At 41.5% G+C, this 18707-nt stretch overlaps 1 protein-coding gene across 2 annotated transcripts; it reads left to right on the plus strand.

Annotated features, from left to right (window-relative positions):
- Positions 1-995: 995 nt before the first annotated feature.
- On the plus strand, positions 996-18070 carry mmp16b (matrix metallopeptidase 16b (membrane-inserted)). Of its 2 annotated transcripts, XM_080861943.1 has the most exons (11): positions 996-1418; positions 3040-3188; positions 3452-3466; positions 3824-3940; positions 5029-5333; positions 7523-7684; positions 8115-8332; positions 8421-8559; positions 11041-11191; positions 13844-13959; positions 14328-18070. In XM_080861943.1, exons 1-11 carry the CDS (start codon positions 1290-1292, stop codon positions 14687-14689), a joined length of 1863 nt encoding a protein of 620 aa, XP_080718069.1. In that variant the 5' UTR covers positions 996-1289; the 3' UTR covers positions 14690-18070. The 2 variants fall into 2 exon arrangements, with proteins under 2 accessions (XP_080718069.1, XP_080718070.1); XM_080861944.1 differs by lacking the exon at positions 3452-3466.
- The last annotated feature ends 637 nt before the right edge of the window (positions 18071-18707 follow it).

An 18707-nucleotide genomic window follows, 5' to 3' on the forward strand; every position in this document is an offset into this window, starting at 1 on the left:
GAACATCAGATTCAGACACTTTGAAAAACAAGAATTCCTTTTGAAATTGTCCATAGGTCAGACAGAAGAGCGCAGGATAGGACACGCTGGGAGGCTTAAACGTTAACTAGGCCACTCAGCTTTCCCTGATGTCTCCATACGATCTTTTTATTCAGTCCCTGAATTATTTTTCATGTCTGCTGGCAAATAAATCACACCTGCCTCCCTCCTGGGTGCAAACTGTGTGCAAACATTAATAATGATGGTAATAATAAAATAATATTTTTAAAAAACTCTAAAGTCTGATTTGATTTTTGTCATGAGCTCCTACTGCACTCCTTCCCACAGGCCTAGGGCCTTTCTGTGTGCCATATCAAATGAATGTCGGATTAATTTCTCGCCTCATTAGTTTATATGGGGTGGATTCCTGTCTCAGTTTGTCCTGTCTTCAGTGTCCTGGCAAAAAAAAAAAAAAAGCAGCTAGTGGCTCTTTCTTCAACGAAATGCTGCCATCTGGTGGCTCGTTATGCTTCAGGCAGGTTTTTGGTGCCGTTTGAGCTAAAAATGTCGATCAGGTCTTCTATTCTGGGTCCTCAAGATTGAGGGCACATAGTGGGATAAGTGCAGGACCAACATTTAAAGATAAACGATCATGCAATTGATCAGCATCTGTCCTGATACACTGTATTTGATGGTTATTCGTGGCACGGGACTATTTAGCAGTTTGTCTAGCGCATAAAGGCAGTTACCTGCTTTATCAGAGCGAAAATGCAAGCCACACAGTTTAAAATCTGGCTTTGCGGCCTTTGTTTTTCGGCATTTAAGATCAAAACATACGGCTACGTGTGCGCTTCAAACTGCACAGAGCCGTCGCCTTTGCAATGTAAACGTCAGATGTGCAGGCAGTGCTGAGAAATTGCGTTTTTATCTCGTATGCACTCTGTAGGGCAGCTCTTATGATGCTGCCAAGCAGCGCTGCGCTGTGTGAGAAATCAAAGCGCAGGCGTCGAGTCGGGAGGGAGCCTATCTTGCGCAGGCTGGATACTGTACATGGCCATTGATGCTGCTGGATAGATGTAGCCCCCGATGTAAATAAGAATGGCGAGGGCAGCGGGTCTGACACGCCGAGTTATCTCTGCTTGACATCGGAACATCACACCATCGGGATTATATTTAAGAAGAAAGAAAGAAAAACGCGGGGTCCGTTTTTTTCATCTGAATCTGTCTTGACAGCTCGCCCGATGGTTTTCATTTGACACAAAGCAGACGGGCGGCTTCTTCTAATAAACACTTGGGAAAAACGGGTCATTATGACCTTAGTATCCTCCAGTAAAAGAAAACCATCGGATTGTTTTTACGCGGCAGCATTCTGCTTGCATCTTTTGCTTTGGATTTCGTGTGCCGTGTCCGGAGAGGGGGATCATCAGTTCAGCGTTGAGGTAAGATAAATGGCCTCCTACCCCCTACCACCACCACCTCCCCCCGACTCTGAGAATCATAAATGACCGTGCTCTCTCCTCCACATCGTCTGCCTCAGCGTGGAAAAAACAAAAAAACAAACAAAACAAAAACAGAACAGAACATGTATGTTGAGTTACCCACGCTATCCGTGGGCACATGCGATAAAGCATAACATGGAGACATTCCAAGCCTGTCAGGACAGCTCACGCACTGGAAAAAAATACCCCTCATTTGTTGGGTGCAATGAAACAGAAGGATGCTCATTTCAGGTTATTACATTGCGGTTCATGAAGTGAGGTGATCCAGCCCACTGATCCAAAATGTGCACATATGAATGCACTGAGATCCGTCTATTTAAAGTACAATGAACCCAAAAATGCCTCAGCGCGTCTGTTGTATTGCTAGAGAAGCTACTTTTTTGACAGGTCATCATGAAGTGAGATGTGCTCTGGCAGCATCACAGTGTTGGAGGAGATAAAACATCTAATGACACAAGTTGCATAATAGGATTTGCTTCTTTTTTCTACCTTATTAATTGATGTCATTTCCATCCTCACCACAGGCTCCCCTCCCACCACTCGGAAGAAATTAAATGCTGAAGCTGACAGTAACACACACACACCATTATTCAATTTAATGGCTCAATGAAATCTTGCCTGATATCTCTCTGAAATCTGTGCCTTTGAACAAACACAACTCATACAGGAAACACACCACGGGAGAAACCGGGAAAAATAAGAGGGATAAAAAAAGGCGTTTAGCAAAGCTGAGTAAGGGACAGAGGCAGAAGGGAGAGGGAGGGATGGGCAGAGGAGACAGTTAGTCAGATTAGCTAGCTGGAACATATCTCATTGGCTGTGTGGTGATAGGGAGGCACCTGGTTGGTGTGTGGACAGCTGTGGATAGTGTGGGTGCCAAGCTCACTTTCAGGACTGAACCTGCCGGTGCCCCTGAATGATTCTCAGCTTCACCTCACTTGTTTGCATCAAATCACACTCTGGCTTTTTAGGGCAGGAGGAGGCAGGGCCACAGTCCTGCTCATGAACACTGACCGAGAGCCGCAAGACACGAACACTGACTAAGGTCAGCAGCAGGGATTCAGCTGCTTTTGTTTTAGCAGTGCTGTCCACACAAGCAACCCTTTAAACCCTAAAAAATGTGCTTGATAGACAATTTAACTAAATAACTGACTATAAATTATTGTATATGTGTGTTTTTCTCAAAATTAGCTTTTGATACTCTCAGGCATACTGTGATGTTAAATAAAACACTGCTGCAGCTCATTCTGTTATTTTATTTAATATTCAGTAGTACTGTAGCCAAAGGTTAGTCACTGTCTCTTGTGAGATGCACAATGAATGATGCACTTTCATATTATTATTATACTCCCACTTTTAATGTATTGTATACATTACAAGAGTTTGGTGGATATGTGTGTTGTGTGGTGAATCATATGCCTTTTGTAATATTCCCAAACTTGCAAAATGTGCAACACTGTAATGTAATCTTTCCTGTTTTCCTCTCTCAGATCTGAGCTTTGGTCTTAAACCAAAACAAAATATGATGGCTCAAATCTTTCTCCTTCTTCACCCCTTGCAGGGATGGCTACAGAGGTATGGCTACCTTCCCCGCACAGAACCAGGCATGTCTGTCCTGCGATCGGCCCAAACCATGCACTCAGCTCTTGCTGCCATGCAGCGTGTCTACGGGCTCAATGTCACAGGGACACTGGATGAGAAAACCAAGGAGTGAGTGTATACATGTGTGGTGGACGTACTTGCGCAAACACAAACAGCTGAGCAGCACATGCACTTCCACTAGGCCATTAATGTCATGTTAATGCATTATGCTCCACTCGTTCATTTAAAATGCAGAAGGACGGACTATCAGTATTGCAAAGAATTAGTAAAGAGACAGAGATGTTTGTTTCACCTCGCGTCACCTCGCCTCACACAACCTCAGTTGAAGGTTTTAACGCTTCTCCCTCTTCTCATTTTGCATGATGATGCAGTGATATCACCCTGAGGTGAGAATTAAAGTTTTGCCTATGTATTGTGTTTGTTTTGTAGTTGTGACGTGGGTATGAATGAGAAACATGAAGGGCTGTAGTTTGGAGTAGTTTAGCGCTGTTCTGCATTCCTTATTTTGGTTCTGTGATTCTCTGGCACCTGTCAGGAAGAGAACTGCTGAGTTCACTTCAATGATTCCTGTTGTCTTGTGACGCAAAACTGAGATCCAAAGTTTTTTAGTCAGCAAACTTAAGTCACCTTCTCTTCTCTTCTCTTCTCTTCTCTTCTCTTCTCTTCTCTTCTCTTCTCTTCTCTTCTCTTCTCTTCTCTTCTCTTCTCTTCTCTTCTCTTCTCTTCTCTTCTCACTTTTTAAGCTGGATGCAAAAGCCACGCTGCGGTGTTCCGGACAAATTCAGAAGCATGTCAAGGTCACGGAGGCGGAGATACGCTCTGACGGGACAGAAGTGGCAGCGAACACACATAACCTACAGGTGACAGACGGCTGAGGCATGTTGTCATAGGGAGGTTACGGATTCAGATCTGCTAGTGTTAATTTCCTCAGCTCTCCTCTGTCTCTCATCTCCTCCTCTTTAACCACCTGGGATCACATGCTCCGTGTTGTCATAGAGACCGAGCAAGTACGTCACGTGTGTGTGGGGGGCTCGCGCACAAAAATACAGTGATAATCACACATCCAGAAACACATAAATTAACACATAAATGTACCCATGTGTGCTGCGAGTATGTTTGCTCCACAGTTATAAATAACTTGGTGGCGAAAACAAAAAAACAAAAAAACAAAACAAGATCAGGCTGTTTTGTTTTGCTTTTTTTTCTCCTGTTTTTTGTTTTGCTCGATCATTTTCATAAAACAAAACGAGCCGTTTTGTTTTATGAAATGGGGGCTTTTCGCTCCCCGATATTAAATTGTTTGAAAATTCACAGTGTAAATTATCCATAATCTCAGCAGAAATATTTAAACACTCATCTTATCAGGCCCGATTAAGCCCACGCTTTTAATAGGTTCTGAGAAGAACCGATAAACGGGTCTTTGGCACAACTGCAAATTGACAGGTTTCTGCAGTAATAGACGATAACACTGTCAATTTATTCAAATCCTCCCTTCTTGCCTGAATTTGAATTGATGAGCCACCTCTCCTAATGGAATGTCAATCAGTGCTGAGCCAGTGCTGCCGCTGCTGACTGCACTTTATTCGTGAAAATGAACGGGGAGCGAGGAGAAGATTTCCCATTCCTCTCTGCCTGCCAGACACTGATAACGACTGCTGTGTTAAAAGTTCAGTAAAAAGCTGCCGGGCTTGAAATAGTTGTCAAGTGCAACTTTTTTTAAGGATCTTCTTCTCATTCTGAAAAGTGTGTGTGTGGGGGGGGAGGGTGATCAGACAAATTAACAGGACAATGAAGCAGGATGTGTTTTATTTTCCTCCCTGAAGTTTGGAATTATATGCGATTTGTGTCTTTATCTAAACTCGGACTTTGCAGAGTATTTTTAGAGCGAGTTCCTCGACCACCTCTTCAGCAATCTTTTCACTTGGTATGCTTGTTCGGTTTCCCGCAGCATAAAAAATGTTACCCCGAAGGTGGGCGCCCGTGAGACTCACGATGCCATCCGGCGGGCGTTTGACGTGTGGCAGGGTGTGACTCCCCTACGCTTCGAGGCCGTTCCGTACAGCGCCCTGGAGACTGGCAGGCGTGACGTAGACATCACTATCATCTTCGCTTCTGGTTTTCACGGTGACAGCTCACCCTTCGATGGGGAGGGAGGATTCCTCGCCCACGCCTATTTTCCGGGCCCAGGCATAGGAGGAGATACACACTTTGACTCCGATGAGCCTTGGACGCTTGGGAACCCCAACCATGATGGTGAGTGAAAGGGAAAGCTGGCGTGAGGGATGAGACAAGGTGACTAAGACCGGCAACAATGGAGCAAGCAAAGCACAAGAAAGGAGAAGCTACAGCAAGGATGGGGAGGGAGGTGGGCAGGGGGGATTTTAAGATAATTAAAAAAAGAAGGGTTTTAAATGCTGAATGTTGGCAGGAAGGTATATAAACAAAAACTGCATGGAAGATGTGAGGAAAGCACAGAGAAATAAAAAAAAAGAGGTAAATGAGGACTGACTGAAGGAAAACCATCTAAATAAAGATGGCTCGGCAGGAAGGCAATATGACAGAGATGGTATCACAGGGCATGAGTGTGAGGGATGCTTAACCAAAAAACTAAGAATGCAGAGATGTCTTTGATCCGCCCGTGCTCTGTAAAGACGCATCACTCCATCTGTCAGGATTTTGATGTTTTTTTGTGGTGTAATAAGCTCTTCACACGAGAGGATAGAAGGCCCTACTATTTTAAGATAGTGGTTGCTGGCTTATTCAGTTTTATTGAATTTGATGTAGCCCACTGGTATTTGTACCATTATATAATTTAATATTAATGATATTAGGCTACTTTGCTAATATCCATATGCTAAGTGCTTGCATTCTCCCATCCCATCCGGTTTATTGGGGTTGAGGGGAGGCAGGGGAGGGGTTACAGTTCACTTTGTGTTTGTTCTGGTAACCTGTTTGCCACCCATCAGCTCCTCTCCCTCTCTCCCCTTTCTTCTCATGCCCTAATGGTAACTGTCTCAGGCTCCTGAGTTGAATTCACGTTCACCCTTGTGCAGCATCCCATGGTTATCCATTTGGAGTGCTGGGGCTGATTTTGAAAAGCACCCGTCTCAGCTTATGTGTCTGGAAAGCTTTGCAGCCTTTAATGGGCTTTCACAGCGGTGTAATTGTAAATGTTGCATGTTGACATGTGCGCTAATGGTAGCTCGGGCTTGTCTCCTGGGAGTCCTTATGGGACAATTTGGGTTAGGTGGAAGAGGCTGGTAGTGTTAGATAAATGGTGGTGGGGGTGGGTAACCTTTTAGCTGCTGGCTGACGGTCAGTCGCTGGTCTGTGCAGCGCTCCTGGCAGAGGGGGATATCATGTTGTAAAGGGCAACAATCTCCTGGGGACAGCTTCAGTCACAAGCTGTACTTAAATGGTGTACTTCTCTCTAAATCAGGTTGACACTATGAGCTGAACGCTGGCCATATGTACCAACTGTGACATTTTTATTTTTTCATTTGTGTGCGTGTGTGCGCGCGCGCTTGCATGCAATGGGACGTAGACTCACAATGTTTGTTTGCGCCAATATTCATATGGGTTCAGGTGCAATAAATGAGCGCTTCTTGCCCGATGCCCTGGGCAGCAATCTGAGTGTGTCCCTCCCCGCTCGCTGATGCTCTCATGTGGCTTATCTTCCTTTAAGTACTAAAAGAGAAAAAGTGCACCTGTTTCATATTTTACCTCCAGTTCGCTTTCCTTGTAACTTTTTGCACCACATTAGCTCAGTGGAGGTACAACTGGAGCAGATGGCAGTGAGTAATTATGATTTTCGCTGCTGATAAATTAACTATTATGCACTGAATGGTTAGTCTGTAAAAAAAAAAAAAAAGAAAGAAAGAAAAGAAAAGAAAAACTGTGAAAGCTGCACCTGGAGAATGCAAAGCCTTGAAAATACTTTGTGATTTTTAATCAACAGTAATCCAAAAGAAGCAGGATTTTAAATAACAAAACAATAAAAAGAATCAAATTTTCACATTTAAAATCCTGTGAGTAGTACTTGTTTGGCATTTTGGGCTCGATAAATGGTTAAACAATTATTGGATTTGTCTGCACAGAGCAGGTTACATATTGATGCTAGGTAATCATAAAAACTTTTTTTCACACAGTATTTTTTTCTTTTTTGTGAATCTAGTTTGCAGGGTGTCTCTGTACTTTTCACTTGTTAAGCTTTTGCACTGGTGATAGCTGTGGATGGAGACCTGTGTTTACAGGTTCACCTGGACTCAAGAGCAAACAGATTTTAATTGAAAAGGTCAAGAATCAGGGTCATCATACCATCATGAGTGTTAATACTGTTAATATTTGCCTGTTCTGTTTTATCATAATGTGTAATCTCTCTTTATTTTTTATGTTTTTGAACTTTTGGATTCTAACTCATGCCATCCTCTTCCTCTCTCCAGGTAACGACCTATTCTTGGTTGCGGTTCATGAGCTGGGCCACGCCCTCGGTCTGGAGCATTCCAATGACCCCACTGCTATCATGGCTCCTTTCTATCAGTACATGGACACTGAGGACTTCAAACTACCTCACGATGACCTACAGGGCATCCAGAAAATCTACGGTAACTTTCCCAAGTGAATTTCTCTTCAGAGCACGAGCTGAAAGTCTGAAAGAGCACGTAATCAAGACTCTTACGTCTTGTTTTGTTCCAACACTTCACTGAAGCTGTATAGCAAAACAACATAAATAGACAAGCGCTGAAGCTTAGTCACTTGCTTATTCAAATGCTGCTGCGTCAGTCATATTGGGTTCGATGCCAGTAAGCAGCATTTGTCAGCTGTTAAAGAGGGCAGCCAATCTATGCTTTCAAAACAACGTGAGTCCACTAATGCTCAGCCAAAAAAAGGATACAGTTTCCGTGCCAAAATAAAAGGCGCAATGGCCAAAAAGCTGTAAACTCACTGGACACCGACTTAAATCTTGATGAAAGTTTTGAAAAAGACGAATATAAAGGAATGCAGATAAAATACGTTCTATTTTGGGTTTTTTAGGTCCACCGGATAGAGCCCCACAGCCCACCCGGCCTCCACCCACAGTCCCACCTCCTCGCTTTCACCCTCCTTCCGACCCACGTAAACACGATCGCCATGCCAGACCCCATCGGCCTCCACTGAGTGCCAAACCCTCCAGCCCAAACTCCAAACCTAACATCTGTGATGGAGGCTTCAACACTCTGGCCATTCTCCGAAATGAGCTCTTTGTGTTCAAGGTAAAATCGGTCATCACATCAGAGCATTCTGGGATTTCATCGGTGGCGATAAAGAGCAGTGATGATTTGACCTTGTCCGTTTTTACAGGACCAGTGGTTCTGGAGGGTACGAGACAATTCAGTAGTTCCTGGCTACCCCATGCAGATAAGCTACTTCTGGAATGGCTTACCTCCCAAAATTGATGCCGTGTATGAAAACAGCGAAGGGAAATTTGTTTTTTTCAAAGGTAATAACAGCAACCGCTCTTTATTTTTTGTGTGTGTGTGTGGGTGTGACTGTAGTTCAGCTACTGGTAGTTAACACCCCCTTTACGTTAACTGGTCCTAAATGATCTGTTCATGGCATTAGGGCACCAAACAGTCTAATGACTGCAGGACCAAAGAATAATGTAGGTTTCTAAACATGAATGTAAATATGACGGTGTATTTTAGTCAAGGTAGGTAAAGAAAAAACTAAGCCATAAAGAGCAGGGGGGCAATGTGTGATACTGCACAAACAACCTCTAATAAATTTCTCGCAATTTTACCATTTTAGAACGAGACATCAAATATTCTCTGAGATGATTAGGTCATTAATTTCAATAAAAAGAAGAATTAAGAAAATGTAAGAAAATCAGAATCAGCCTTTGCACTCATCGCTACCGATGGCTGTTTATTATAGCTTCAGTGGCGGACCTAATCATATTATACTTTGCAATCAAAAGGGCCAGAATTACCAGAATTACCACAGTTTAGCGTGAACTGAGCCTATTTAGAGGAAAGCAAATTAGACGAAGTGACAGCTTTTGTGCGCGTGTGCCATTTCCTGTTTATTGGAGGCACCAGAGGTGTGATTGATTGGTTGATCCACACATGCCAAAATTGAAGCTATTGCTCCAATATGACAATAAATGTAAAAACAATGCTACGTTTAAAATTACATATGCTTTTGGGGCAAGGAAATGCATTCATATTTGCCAGGCTTTACTAAAAAAAACATTTTAGTGTAAAAAACACAAATTTATACAACAAATCTTCTTTATCCTTAACTACAATATATGTAGCGAACAGTTTGCCACTAAAAGTTAAACTAAAGAAATGTTCCTACCAATAAAAAAATGGACAAAATGTGCTTTTATTAAGTATCCTGGGTACACACCGGCTACATATGTGTATCTAATAATGTCTGCGATTTTGACTATGGGAATATAACATGGGATAAACAAACACGCCAGTATTTTTTAGTCATTTATGAGTTCTTAGGCATCCCAGAGCACACCTGGGTGAGAGTTAATCCATGGGTGTGCTCCCATACAGAATGAGAAATTCAGAGACACTAGTAAAGCTGCTCCTGTTTGCCTCTTTCTCACACACACATGCACAAAAGTCCAAATATGCTAATAGTCTCTAACAGCCTACCTCTTTCCACATTTTAAAAATACAACCCAACTATTTTTTTCAAGTTTTTAGGCTTTTAAATGTTAACATCTATTTTCCTTCTGTGTTTGTAGCCAAGCTGTTTACATCCAATTTTTTATTAGCAGCGAGCCACAGACCAAATTAGGCAGGATAAGCAATCCCACCACAATTTCTGCAGAAATTCCATATTCTGGTTAATTAAAATAATATTTTATTGCATACCATCACTTCAAGAACACTGGAAAGGGCATGTTGTGTTGGTATGTATATGTGTGTGTAAAGACCTGATATTCAAAGCGCAGAGAAAACGTTTATTAGTCCAAAGATTAATCCAAGATGAAGGCCAGTGAGTCCAAACCACAACTAAACGCATAGAGAAACAGACATGCAGGTGACAGGCAACACAACAGAGCACAAATTAAAACACACAGCTATTTATACTAGGACCACACTGAGGGTTAACATGGTAAAACTAATAGCACTACATGAGTGACAACAGACTATCAAAATAAAACAGGAAGTTACTCAAGAAACCGCAACAAGACTTAAGCTTGACACAGAAGGACACAAAGGACAGAACGAGAGATTGCAGAAAATAAAGCATAAGCAGAATACTAATGGGAGCAAACAGGAACTGAAACAAAGCATTAAGGCACAAAATACAAAGGAATGTGAAAATCTGGGGAGCAGGGCAAGCTTTACAGTACATATCTTTCTTTTTTTTTACTGTAACAGGCGACAGTGAGGTTGTTTTGCTTTCTGTCTGGTAGGAGAACGAGTGCAGGTCCAGTGGAGCCGTCCGTCCACCAGGCAGATTAACATGACATCTGTCACTCTGTGGGATCAGAGTGCCTCATGCTTTATTTATTCACTCATAGGGACTTAACTGTGTGTGTGTGTATTGGTGGGTTTGTGCATGTGAGCGTCGAGCTACTTACTGCACAGCAGCCCTTCTTTGCTCTGCCTGAGGCATTTATGATCAAACTGAATTAAATGCAACAATAGCTTCAATAAAGCTCAACACAACAAGTCTCAGTAGAGTTGTCTTCAGAGCATCAGCTTGCTGTTTATTGTATTGTACTGTAGATAACACTGCATAGATTTTCCTGCTGAACACATATTCTTAAAACAAGGTGACATCTTCTGACTCTTGAAATTACATGAGCAGGGGAAAAAAGCCTCAATGAAAAGAAAGAAAAGCAACAACACAAAAGAGTTGAATGAGCTGAAAGCCCGTGGTGCTTTTTTTGAACTCATATTTAGTTATTTGCTTTGTCCCAGTGCAATCTAACTTTGCCCGTGTATTTTAGGAAACCGTTTCTGGGTCTTCAAGGACACAACTCTCCAGCCTTCGTACCCTCAGGACATCTCGCTGTTCGGGAGTAGCATGCCCACACAGAGTATTGAGACAGCTGTCTGGTGGGAGGATGTCGCCAAAACCTACTTCTTCAAAGGAGACAGGTCTGTGTAGATTATTAGTCGTGTAAAGATTTGGACAGAACTGAAACTGCTCAGAGTAAAAACACCATGCACCATGGGGACATTTGAAGGATAGAATGTTTTTTAACATATTCTATTATAGATAGCATATGATTATTAGATTATATATCTATTATACACTCATATATTGATTACATCACATCCACAGTGTGCCTTTTGTCCTGTCTCCCTTCCCTCACCCCAAGCCGTTCACAGCAGATGGCTGTCCCTCCCTGAGCCTGGTTCTGCTGGAGTTTTATTCCTGTTAAAGGGAGTTTTTCCTTCCCGCTGTTGCCAAGTCCCTGCTCATAGGGGGTCGTCTGTTTGTTAGAGTTTTCTTTTTCTATTATTGTCTTTACCTTACAATATAAAGACTGTTGTTGTGATTCACAACTATACAAATAAAGTTGAATTCAATTTAAATGTTTTAACCTTTATGTTACGCAGCAGATCCTAAAGACAAAAGAAAGCATCTTTTGTGCTTTCCTCTTCCTCCACTGCGATATAAGGGGAAGGTTTTTGGCTATGCTTGGTTTGGACACCTTTTGCAGCATTGATGGCCTGAAGTCTCCTACAAGTGTCCGTCAAGCTTGGCACATCTTCTCTTTTAAAAACATTATCTCTCATCCATCTTGGCAGAACAGTTTAAGCTCGATCAGGATTGTCAGTGAGCTCCCATTTTTCTAGTCTCTCCAGAAATGCTGTTTTGGGTCCAGAATTCAAGACGTGAGCTTTTGCCTAAGCTGGACCACTTTGGAAAAGGTGTCCAGTCCCTGTTGCTGAAAAGCCTCCTGACAGCATCAGGTTGCCACCGCTGTTTGACTGTGCAGATGGGTTTGTGGAGGTGGTGCTCAGTGGGCGGTTTCCAGCCTAGAATCATGGTGATATACTTCAGTCTTCAGTCTGTAAAATGTTGCTTCTCTGGAGTTGTTAAGGTACCTTTTGGCAAATGCCTGGTGGCCCTCATGAGGAATGGTTTGATTCAAAGTAACCACTTGGTTCTTAGTTAGCAGATTACTGAGTTTGATCTGTTTGGTCAGATCAAGGAACCGCTGGGGATTTGAGATTTCTTTGATTTGGGAACGATGGAGATTACTACCTTCTTTGATCTTAAAAGCTTTGCATCTGGACTGTATGTTATCCTGTGCATGGATTCATGCAGAGTATAATTGGGTACCTGCAGTTTGAACTGAATTGAATCCAAGGATTCATTCCAAGACACCAAATATGAGAATCTGGTGTTTATCTGAGTGTGTTGCAAGTCCTAAAGTTTGAGTTTATGCCAGAGTGACTCACATGTTAAGCTGTCAAGTTAAATCATATCCTAAGAGGTCATAGGACGCTGTGATGGGAGCTGACTAAATGCTTTGTCATGATACTATCATCCCAAACCACAAGTTGCCACATTTTGACAAACAAGATATTTTGTCTTGAGCGTGATTTTATCTCTCTCTCTCCCCGCGTGTATGACAGGGAGGTGTTTGTTCTAATTCAAAGAAATGACAGTTTGCAGCGAGATTTATGTGCGTGAGCACGAGTGTATGAGAAGCACATCAATCACAGCTACTAGTGAAACAGATCTATGTGGCAGATACACACAGAGCATGGATGATTGATTTACCACTTTCTGTAGTCATGTGAAATACTTGAAGTCTGTTGCTGATCGTTAAATAGTCACATGGAAAAAAACGACATTTGATTGCAAGTTATAGATATGAGTTTGTGACAGTAAGCAGAAATCCAGTGCAGTGCTCTCGTCATCCCAGGCTATGATGTCTTTGTTTTCCTGAAGGTAAATGCTGAACTACAGTTATTGCTTTCTGGGCTTAGTGCGACTTTTAAGCAGATCAACTTGAAATGAAGGCCTGTTCTGTGTTGAACTGGTTGACCTACTGAGCAGTAGACCTATTTTCAGTGTTGCAGACATGTTGGTGAGTCCTGATTATCTCAAGCTAAACATAGACTTTGTCTCCCAAGTGGTTTTGTTCTATATTGCATAATTTATATCTTACACAAATAAACAGAGCTGTAGCATAAATTCAGGCAGGCCATGATGTCAAGCTCAGCATAATCCTGTCTGTCAGCTGCTTTTGCAACCCACTGTTATCCCAACTTCTCCTTTTAATGCTGCGTCTGATTATTATGTCTTATCCACTGATCCACTGATGGCTGCTTGTATGTGCATGATCCCTGCTCATGTGTGAAGAGTGTTTCAAAACATCTGTCGCCATCAGTATTAATATCTCCAATTAGCTAAAACGTCAATGTCATTATTGAGGTCCTGGCCAGCAGTTCTTTACAAATCACTGCCACCCAACGCCTTTGTGAAGTCCCGATTAAGGGAGCTGTCGAGTAAAAGAAAAACTTAGCGACAATTTTTTAAAAAAATATTTAAGTGTGTTTTGAGGAAAGTAGTCCTAACTCCTTGTATGATATTAATGCCTGTGATGTTCAAGGCTACAGGGTTGTTAAAATGACAAATACATCTATTGTTTCCATTTTAAGTGACTAAGTGATGGTAACACAAGTGTGCTAACATTTTTTAATACTTATTATGACTACTGCACTAACTAACAGGTGTCCCTGAACCTCTGTATTGACTCTTTTTTGATATATTTGCCTGTCCTGTTGTAGATACTGGAGGTACAACGAGGATATGAGAACCATGGACCCGGGTTACCCAAAACCCATCACCATCTGGAAGGGCATCCCTGACTCTCCACAAGGGGCTTTTGTGGACAAGGCCAACGGTATGTTTGCATTACTGACTGTAAAATCTGTAAGAAATAACAATGTGATACCAGATGCCTGTAAAAGGTAATAAAAACAAACACAAAAACAGGAAGTTGATAAGTTTATGTGGCAATATCCAGTTTGTTTTTGACTAGTATGTAGTACTATAAAGTAGTGCAACCAGCTGTGAAATACATTTAGAGTAAGTAATGTGTTTTGAGTGGGCGGCGGGGGCAGCTGAATAAGACATGTTGATTCCAGCTGGAGACCTTTGGTGCATCTTGCAATCCATTACTTTGTTTTCCAGCTGTCTCTACACTGTTTAACAAATTCAAAATATCCCCAAAAAGTCTTTAAAAGACTGCCTATATCCCTAAATCCCCAGGTTTCACCTACTTTTACAAAGGAAAGGAGTACTGGAAATTCAACAACCAGCTGCTTCGCGTGGAGCCTAACTACCCGAGGTCCATTCTGAGGGACTTCATGGGCTGCGACAGCCTACCCGCCGACCCCGATTGGGACTGGAGCCCCACGGTGGTAGAGGAGCGCCACTATGACAACGGTGATGCAGACGTTGTTATCAAACTAGACAGCGCTGGAGGTACGGAGAAAGCGGTGGCCATTGCTATCCCTTGCGTTCTGGCGCTGTGCATGATGGTCCTCCTCTACACTGTTTTCCAGTTCAGGAGGAAGAGCACGCAGCGCCACATACTGTACTGCAAACGCTCCATGCAGGAGTGGGTCTGAGGGATTGTCGCTGCACTGTATAGAAAGGGTTGTAAAGCTCTGATAAAGGTCTAGTTATTGCTCCAAGCCCTAAGTACAGTAATTGGGAGCGCTGTAAAGGGTACAGCAGATGAGGTTTGCCATGTAGGCAGATTTCAGAACTGCTCGAACTCGTGACATGCAAACTGCAAAGAAGTGAAACGATCAGCAGAACTCAAACGAGGACGGTGCTGGAGCCACACCTATGTCTAACTAATATGTATGTATCAGCTTTGACTTTTTCTGTATCTTGGAATGAACTCAATTAAGTGAGACAGAGTTAAGCTTGTGTAAGTGGGACCTTTGTCTATCCCCATCTCTGCACGCCACTTAAAAAGCCCCAAGCACTAACTTCAGTGGACAAATTAGATATAGGCTTCTACTTTGCTTTCATTTCTTAATTAAATTGCCCTGAGCTGTGCTTTCCTTAATTTAGGGTCCCCTGTAAAAGATTATTCATTGTGCTGCGGATTCACACACGAACCAAATATGACCTTTTTCTTCCAAAGAGGATTACTGCTTGATGTGTTGTTTTTGATGGGATTTTTTTTTTCCCCTGCGTGGATCAAACTTCGTGGACCATACTCTGATTTTCTTTTGCCATGTCTATTCATATCCACCCGTCTGCTCGCTAATCTGTTGGGATAAGACGCAGCCGTTAGAGGTAGGAATTCAAGACTGTTGTGGAGTCTATCTCCAAAACAGGGGCCAAAAAAACCTCTCTGCAATATTCATGAGACTGCCTTAACCACACATTGCTTAAAGTTCCCTTTGCTCTCTTTCTCCTTTTCTCTGGTCCAGAGAGTTGAAGATGCTGAGTGAATTCCTTACTGCCCAGACGTTAAAGCAGTATTTGAGGAGGTTTATTGTTCTTGAAGTGTGCTAAGCTGTGCCTGGTGGAAAGTAGGCTATCAGCTTTCATTTACTCCATCACCTGAGGGTATGAGAGAGGAGGGCGTTTGTTGTACACTGTAAAAAACAAACAAACAAACAAAAAGGCACAAATGTGCGAGTAATTTACATTGTGCATTACCTGTTTTTCTTGTTGTTGTTGTTTTTGGTTTTACAGAAGTTTCCATGAACGGTAAGTGGTAAAATCGAAAGGTCATTAAAAAAACAAACCATGAGTAAAATATAAATATGGAAAATTAATTCATTTTAAAACCGTACATTGTACTGCATTTCTACTATTTTTTTTACAGTGTATGTTTGAGGGAAAAGAGGGGTGGATACCCACATTATAGATGTACTGTACTATTATTGAACTATTATATTGAACAACCAACAACCTGCATCCTTTTTACCTGCCCGGTTTGGACAACAGTACTCCAAACAGCGTTAATCCATATATTTTAAAAAGCTTTACAAATCCATGTTTTTTTGGTACAAGGTTTGTAAGTTTACATAATATTTCATATCGAACAAAATAACTTGATCCACCTGTTTTTTTGAAGACAACATATTTCTTAATAGAAGCAAACAATCTCTACTTACCACAAGCACAACACGTATCAGTGGCCAGTGCTGTTGCCCAGATTGCTCCATCGTCTCACTACTTTGTGCAACAAGGTTTTGATGCACAGCACTGCTGTAATCAAGAAAATATGTCTAAACATGCAGAGGAATTAAAAAGCAGAAATAAAGACACTAACTTATTTTGATATTTGAAAAAACTCTTAACCAGGTTTGTCTGTGTTTTTAAAACTCAGGCTGTTTTATGCAATCTAACTCTTGACTAACCACTATACAAACACTATGTTACATTAACAATTTACTAATCCCAGTTTATAGAACTAATAAAAAATGGAATTAACAGGATTATTTGAAAAACAAAAACAGCTAAATTTAATCTAAAATATTTCTCATATACAGTATAATATGTGTCATTTAATATATGCATAGTACATATATAAATCTTATGAATTTAGGAAAACAAAACAACATAAAAAGACAGGCTCTCTCCGAGGTGAGATGGAGCCAAACTGAGCAAAAGCTTTTCTGTCACCATATAATGTGTTATAAATGCAATACAGCCTGGATCCTAATTAATATGTCGGTCTGCCATATATGTAACGACGGGGTTGTGCGGCGTAGCATTTCTCAGAGTATGCCAGATGATCCATCTCCATTCATGATGTGATTTCAGTTCTTTTTGCTACTCTTTTACTTGAAATGGTCCTCGGCACCAACTGTACAGGATATCTTACATAACCCTCCGCTGATATTGAGGCAATGCCATTTTATAACATATCAGATAGGGAATTTTAGATTTAAAATGTTCTTATCTTTGAATGATCTACTGAAAGGTACATGTATGGAGCTGTGATTGATGGGTTAAAACCTTTATTATACATAATTTGTAACAGATACAAATTAAATCTTAAATAAGGGCAATGCATGCCGTGTTTAAACTAAGATGTCATTCTTTCATAGCCGTTGCCCGTGGGTCATCCTCGTACCAGTCTTTCCCTCGGTATTTAGATGAAGTGGTTGGTCAGACTTGGATTTTTTCTGCTCAAAGCATTGACAGTCATGCTATATGATCCATGTAAAAATGGCTAGCTTCCTTCTCTGTCCTTGCTGTTCTAGTTTTCATGCAACAGTCAACAGTAATGAAAGAAAATGTAAAGACAGGAGCAGCTTTGCTTTCCCGAAGCAGTGCTAAATCGCTGTGCACATCAGTCCCTGTCGATCCATGATCAGGTTGAAGCAAAAGCCTTTGGCTCAGTGTCGTGTATGATGTCTTATCAGTTTGTGTGTTTGTGGTGAGGATCTGGTGGCGCCAGAGCGTGTGAAGTGAGGCAGGTCAGTACTGTATTTATTGCCGTATTTATTCCTGTGTGCTCAGAACCTCAACTCTCGCATTGCATTGTACTGAGGGCAAGAAATTGTCAATAAAATGGGAGTGAAATGCAATATTTTTTCTAGTCTCACAGCTACTAAGTAATCCTTGTCCTTCTGTTACTGCCTAAGCAACAAACCATTTCATGTGGCATATGGTTTTCCGTCTTTGAGAGGGAGACCAAATGTTTAAAGGTTAAAAACTCTTCAGTGAACTTTGTCATGCATCAAGTGAACGAACCGCTGGACTTTTTTTTAGATATGTGAAAAGCAGAAGGTCACAGCGCGTCAACATGTCCTTGGTTGTCCCCAGACTCCTGAGTGCTTTTTTTAAGGTCTGCCTTGACACATGCTGCTAAGCATTAGGGCTAATTTAGAGTGTCATTAAAGGAAGTGGATGAGGCTGATTAGACAGCAGTTATTACACCAGAGAGGCAAGAGACGAGGAGCATTCTGCAGTCACTGCAGTCTAGATGTGATAGCCAGATGCAGTACATGCCATATATACTCCAAGGCACAGTGTATAAGAAGTAAACATTTGGCATAATATGTATATATATATATATATAAGCCAGACTGTATACTGTTTCCTTCAGGCAGTTCTGTTTTTAATCCATCCATTTCATGGATAAAGAACATGCTGTGTGTTGTAAATAAAACAAGTGCATAATGAACGTGTCCTGTTATCACGCTCTCACACAAACATAACCCGTCTCTCCATTACAGCGACAGCATGCAAAGGCACATTTATATGCAGCATTAAAAGATAATTTATTTAAGAAACTGGGATTCAGTTTTGCACAAGATACATTTAGCATGTCTGAAATGAACAGTGACAAAAGCAATCAAGAAGACTCAATGTTCCAAGCTTTTAGGCCTTGATTTTGAGAAGATTAAAAAAATCACATTATTAAAGCTATTATTAAATCACTGACGATGGCACATGCAGGATAAGGAAGCCTACTCAACATGTAGCCTTTTGTGTGGGACTCTCCGCTTTCTTTCAGAGTTACAATAGAAAAGTGCAGAAAATGTTCTGGTTCAAATTTTCCACGTTAGAATTAAATGTTAAAGAAGGTAGGTGCTTATTTTCTCTGAGTTTCAAGTGTGGAAATACCTTGTTTGTATCCATTTCCTGATTTTAGGAAATGGACTGACC

The sequence above is a fragment of the Rhamphochromis sp. 'chilingali' genome, assembly GCF_963969265.1.
Source record: "Rhamphochromis sp. 'chilingali' genome assembly, chromosome: 16".
Classification (NCBI taxonomy): Eukaryota; Metazoa; Chordata; class Actinopteri; order Cichliformes; family Cichlidae; genus Rhamphochromis; species Rhamphochromis sp. 'chilingali'.

Bases quoted from the DNA above. Each gene is read 5' to 3' on its own strand.
- mmp16b (XM_080861943.1), top strand. From the start codon at position 1,290: ATGACCTTAGTATCCTCCAGTAAAAGAAAACCATCGGATTGTTTTTAC. The intron at 8,333-8,420 runs GTAAAATCGGTC...CCGTTTTTACAG, and splicing joins ATGAGCTCTTTGTGTTCAAG to GACCAGTGGTTCTGGAGGGT. The intron at 13,960-14,327 runs GTATGTTTGCAT...CTAAATCCCCAG, and splicing joins TTTTGTGGACAAGGCCAACG to GTTTCACCTACTTTTACAAA.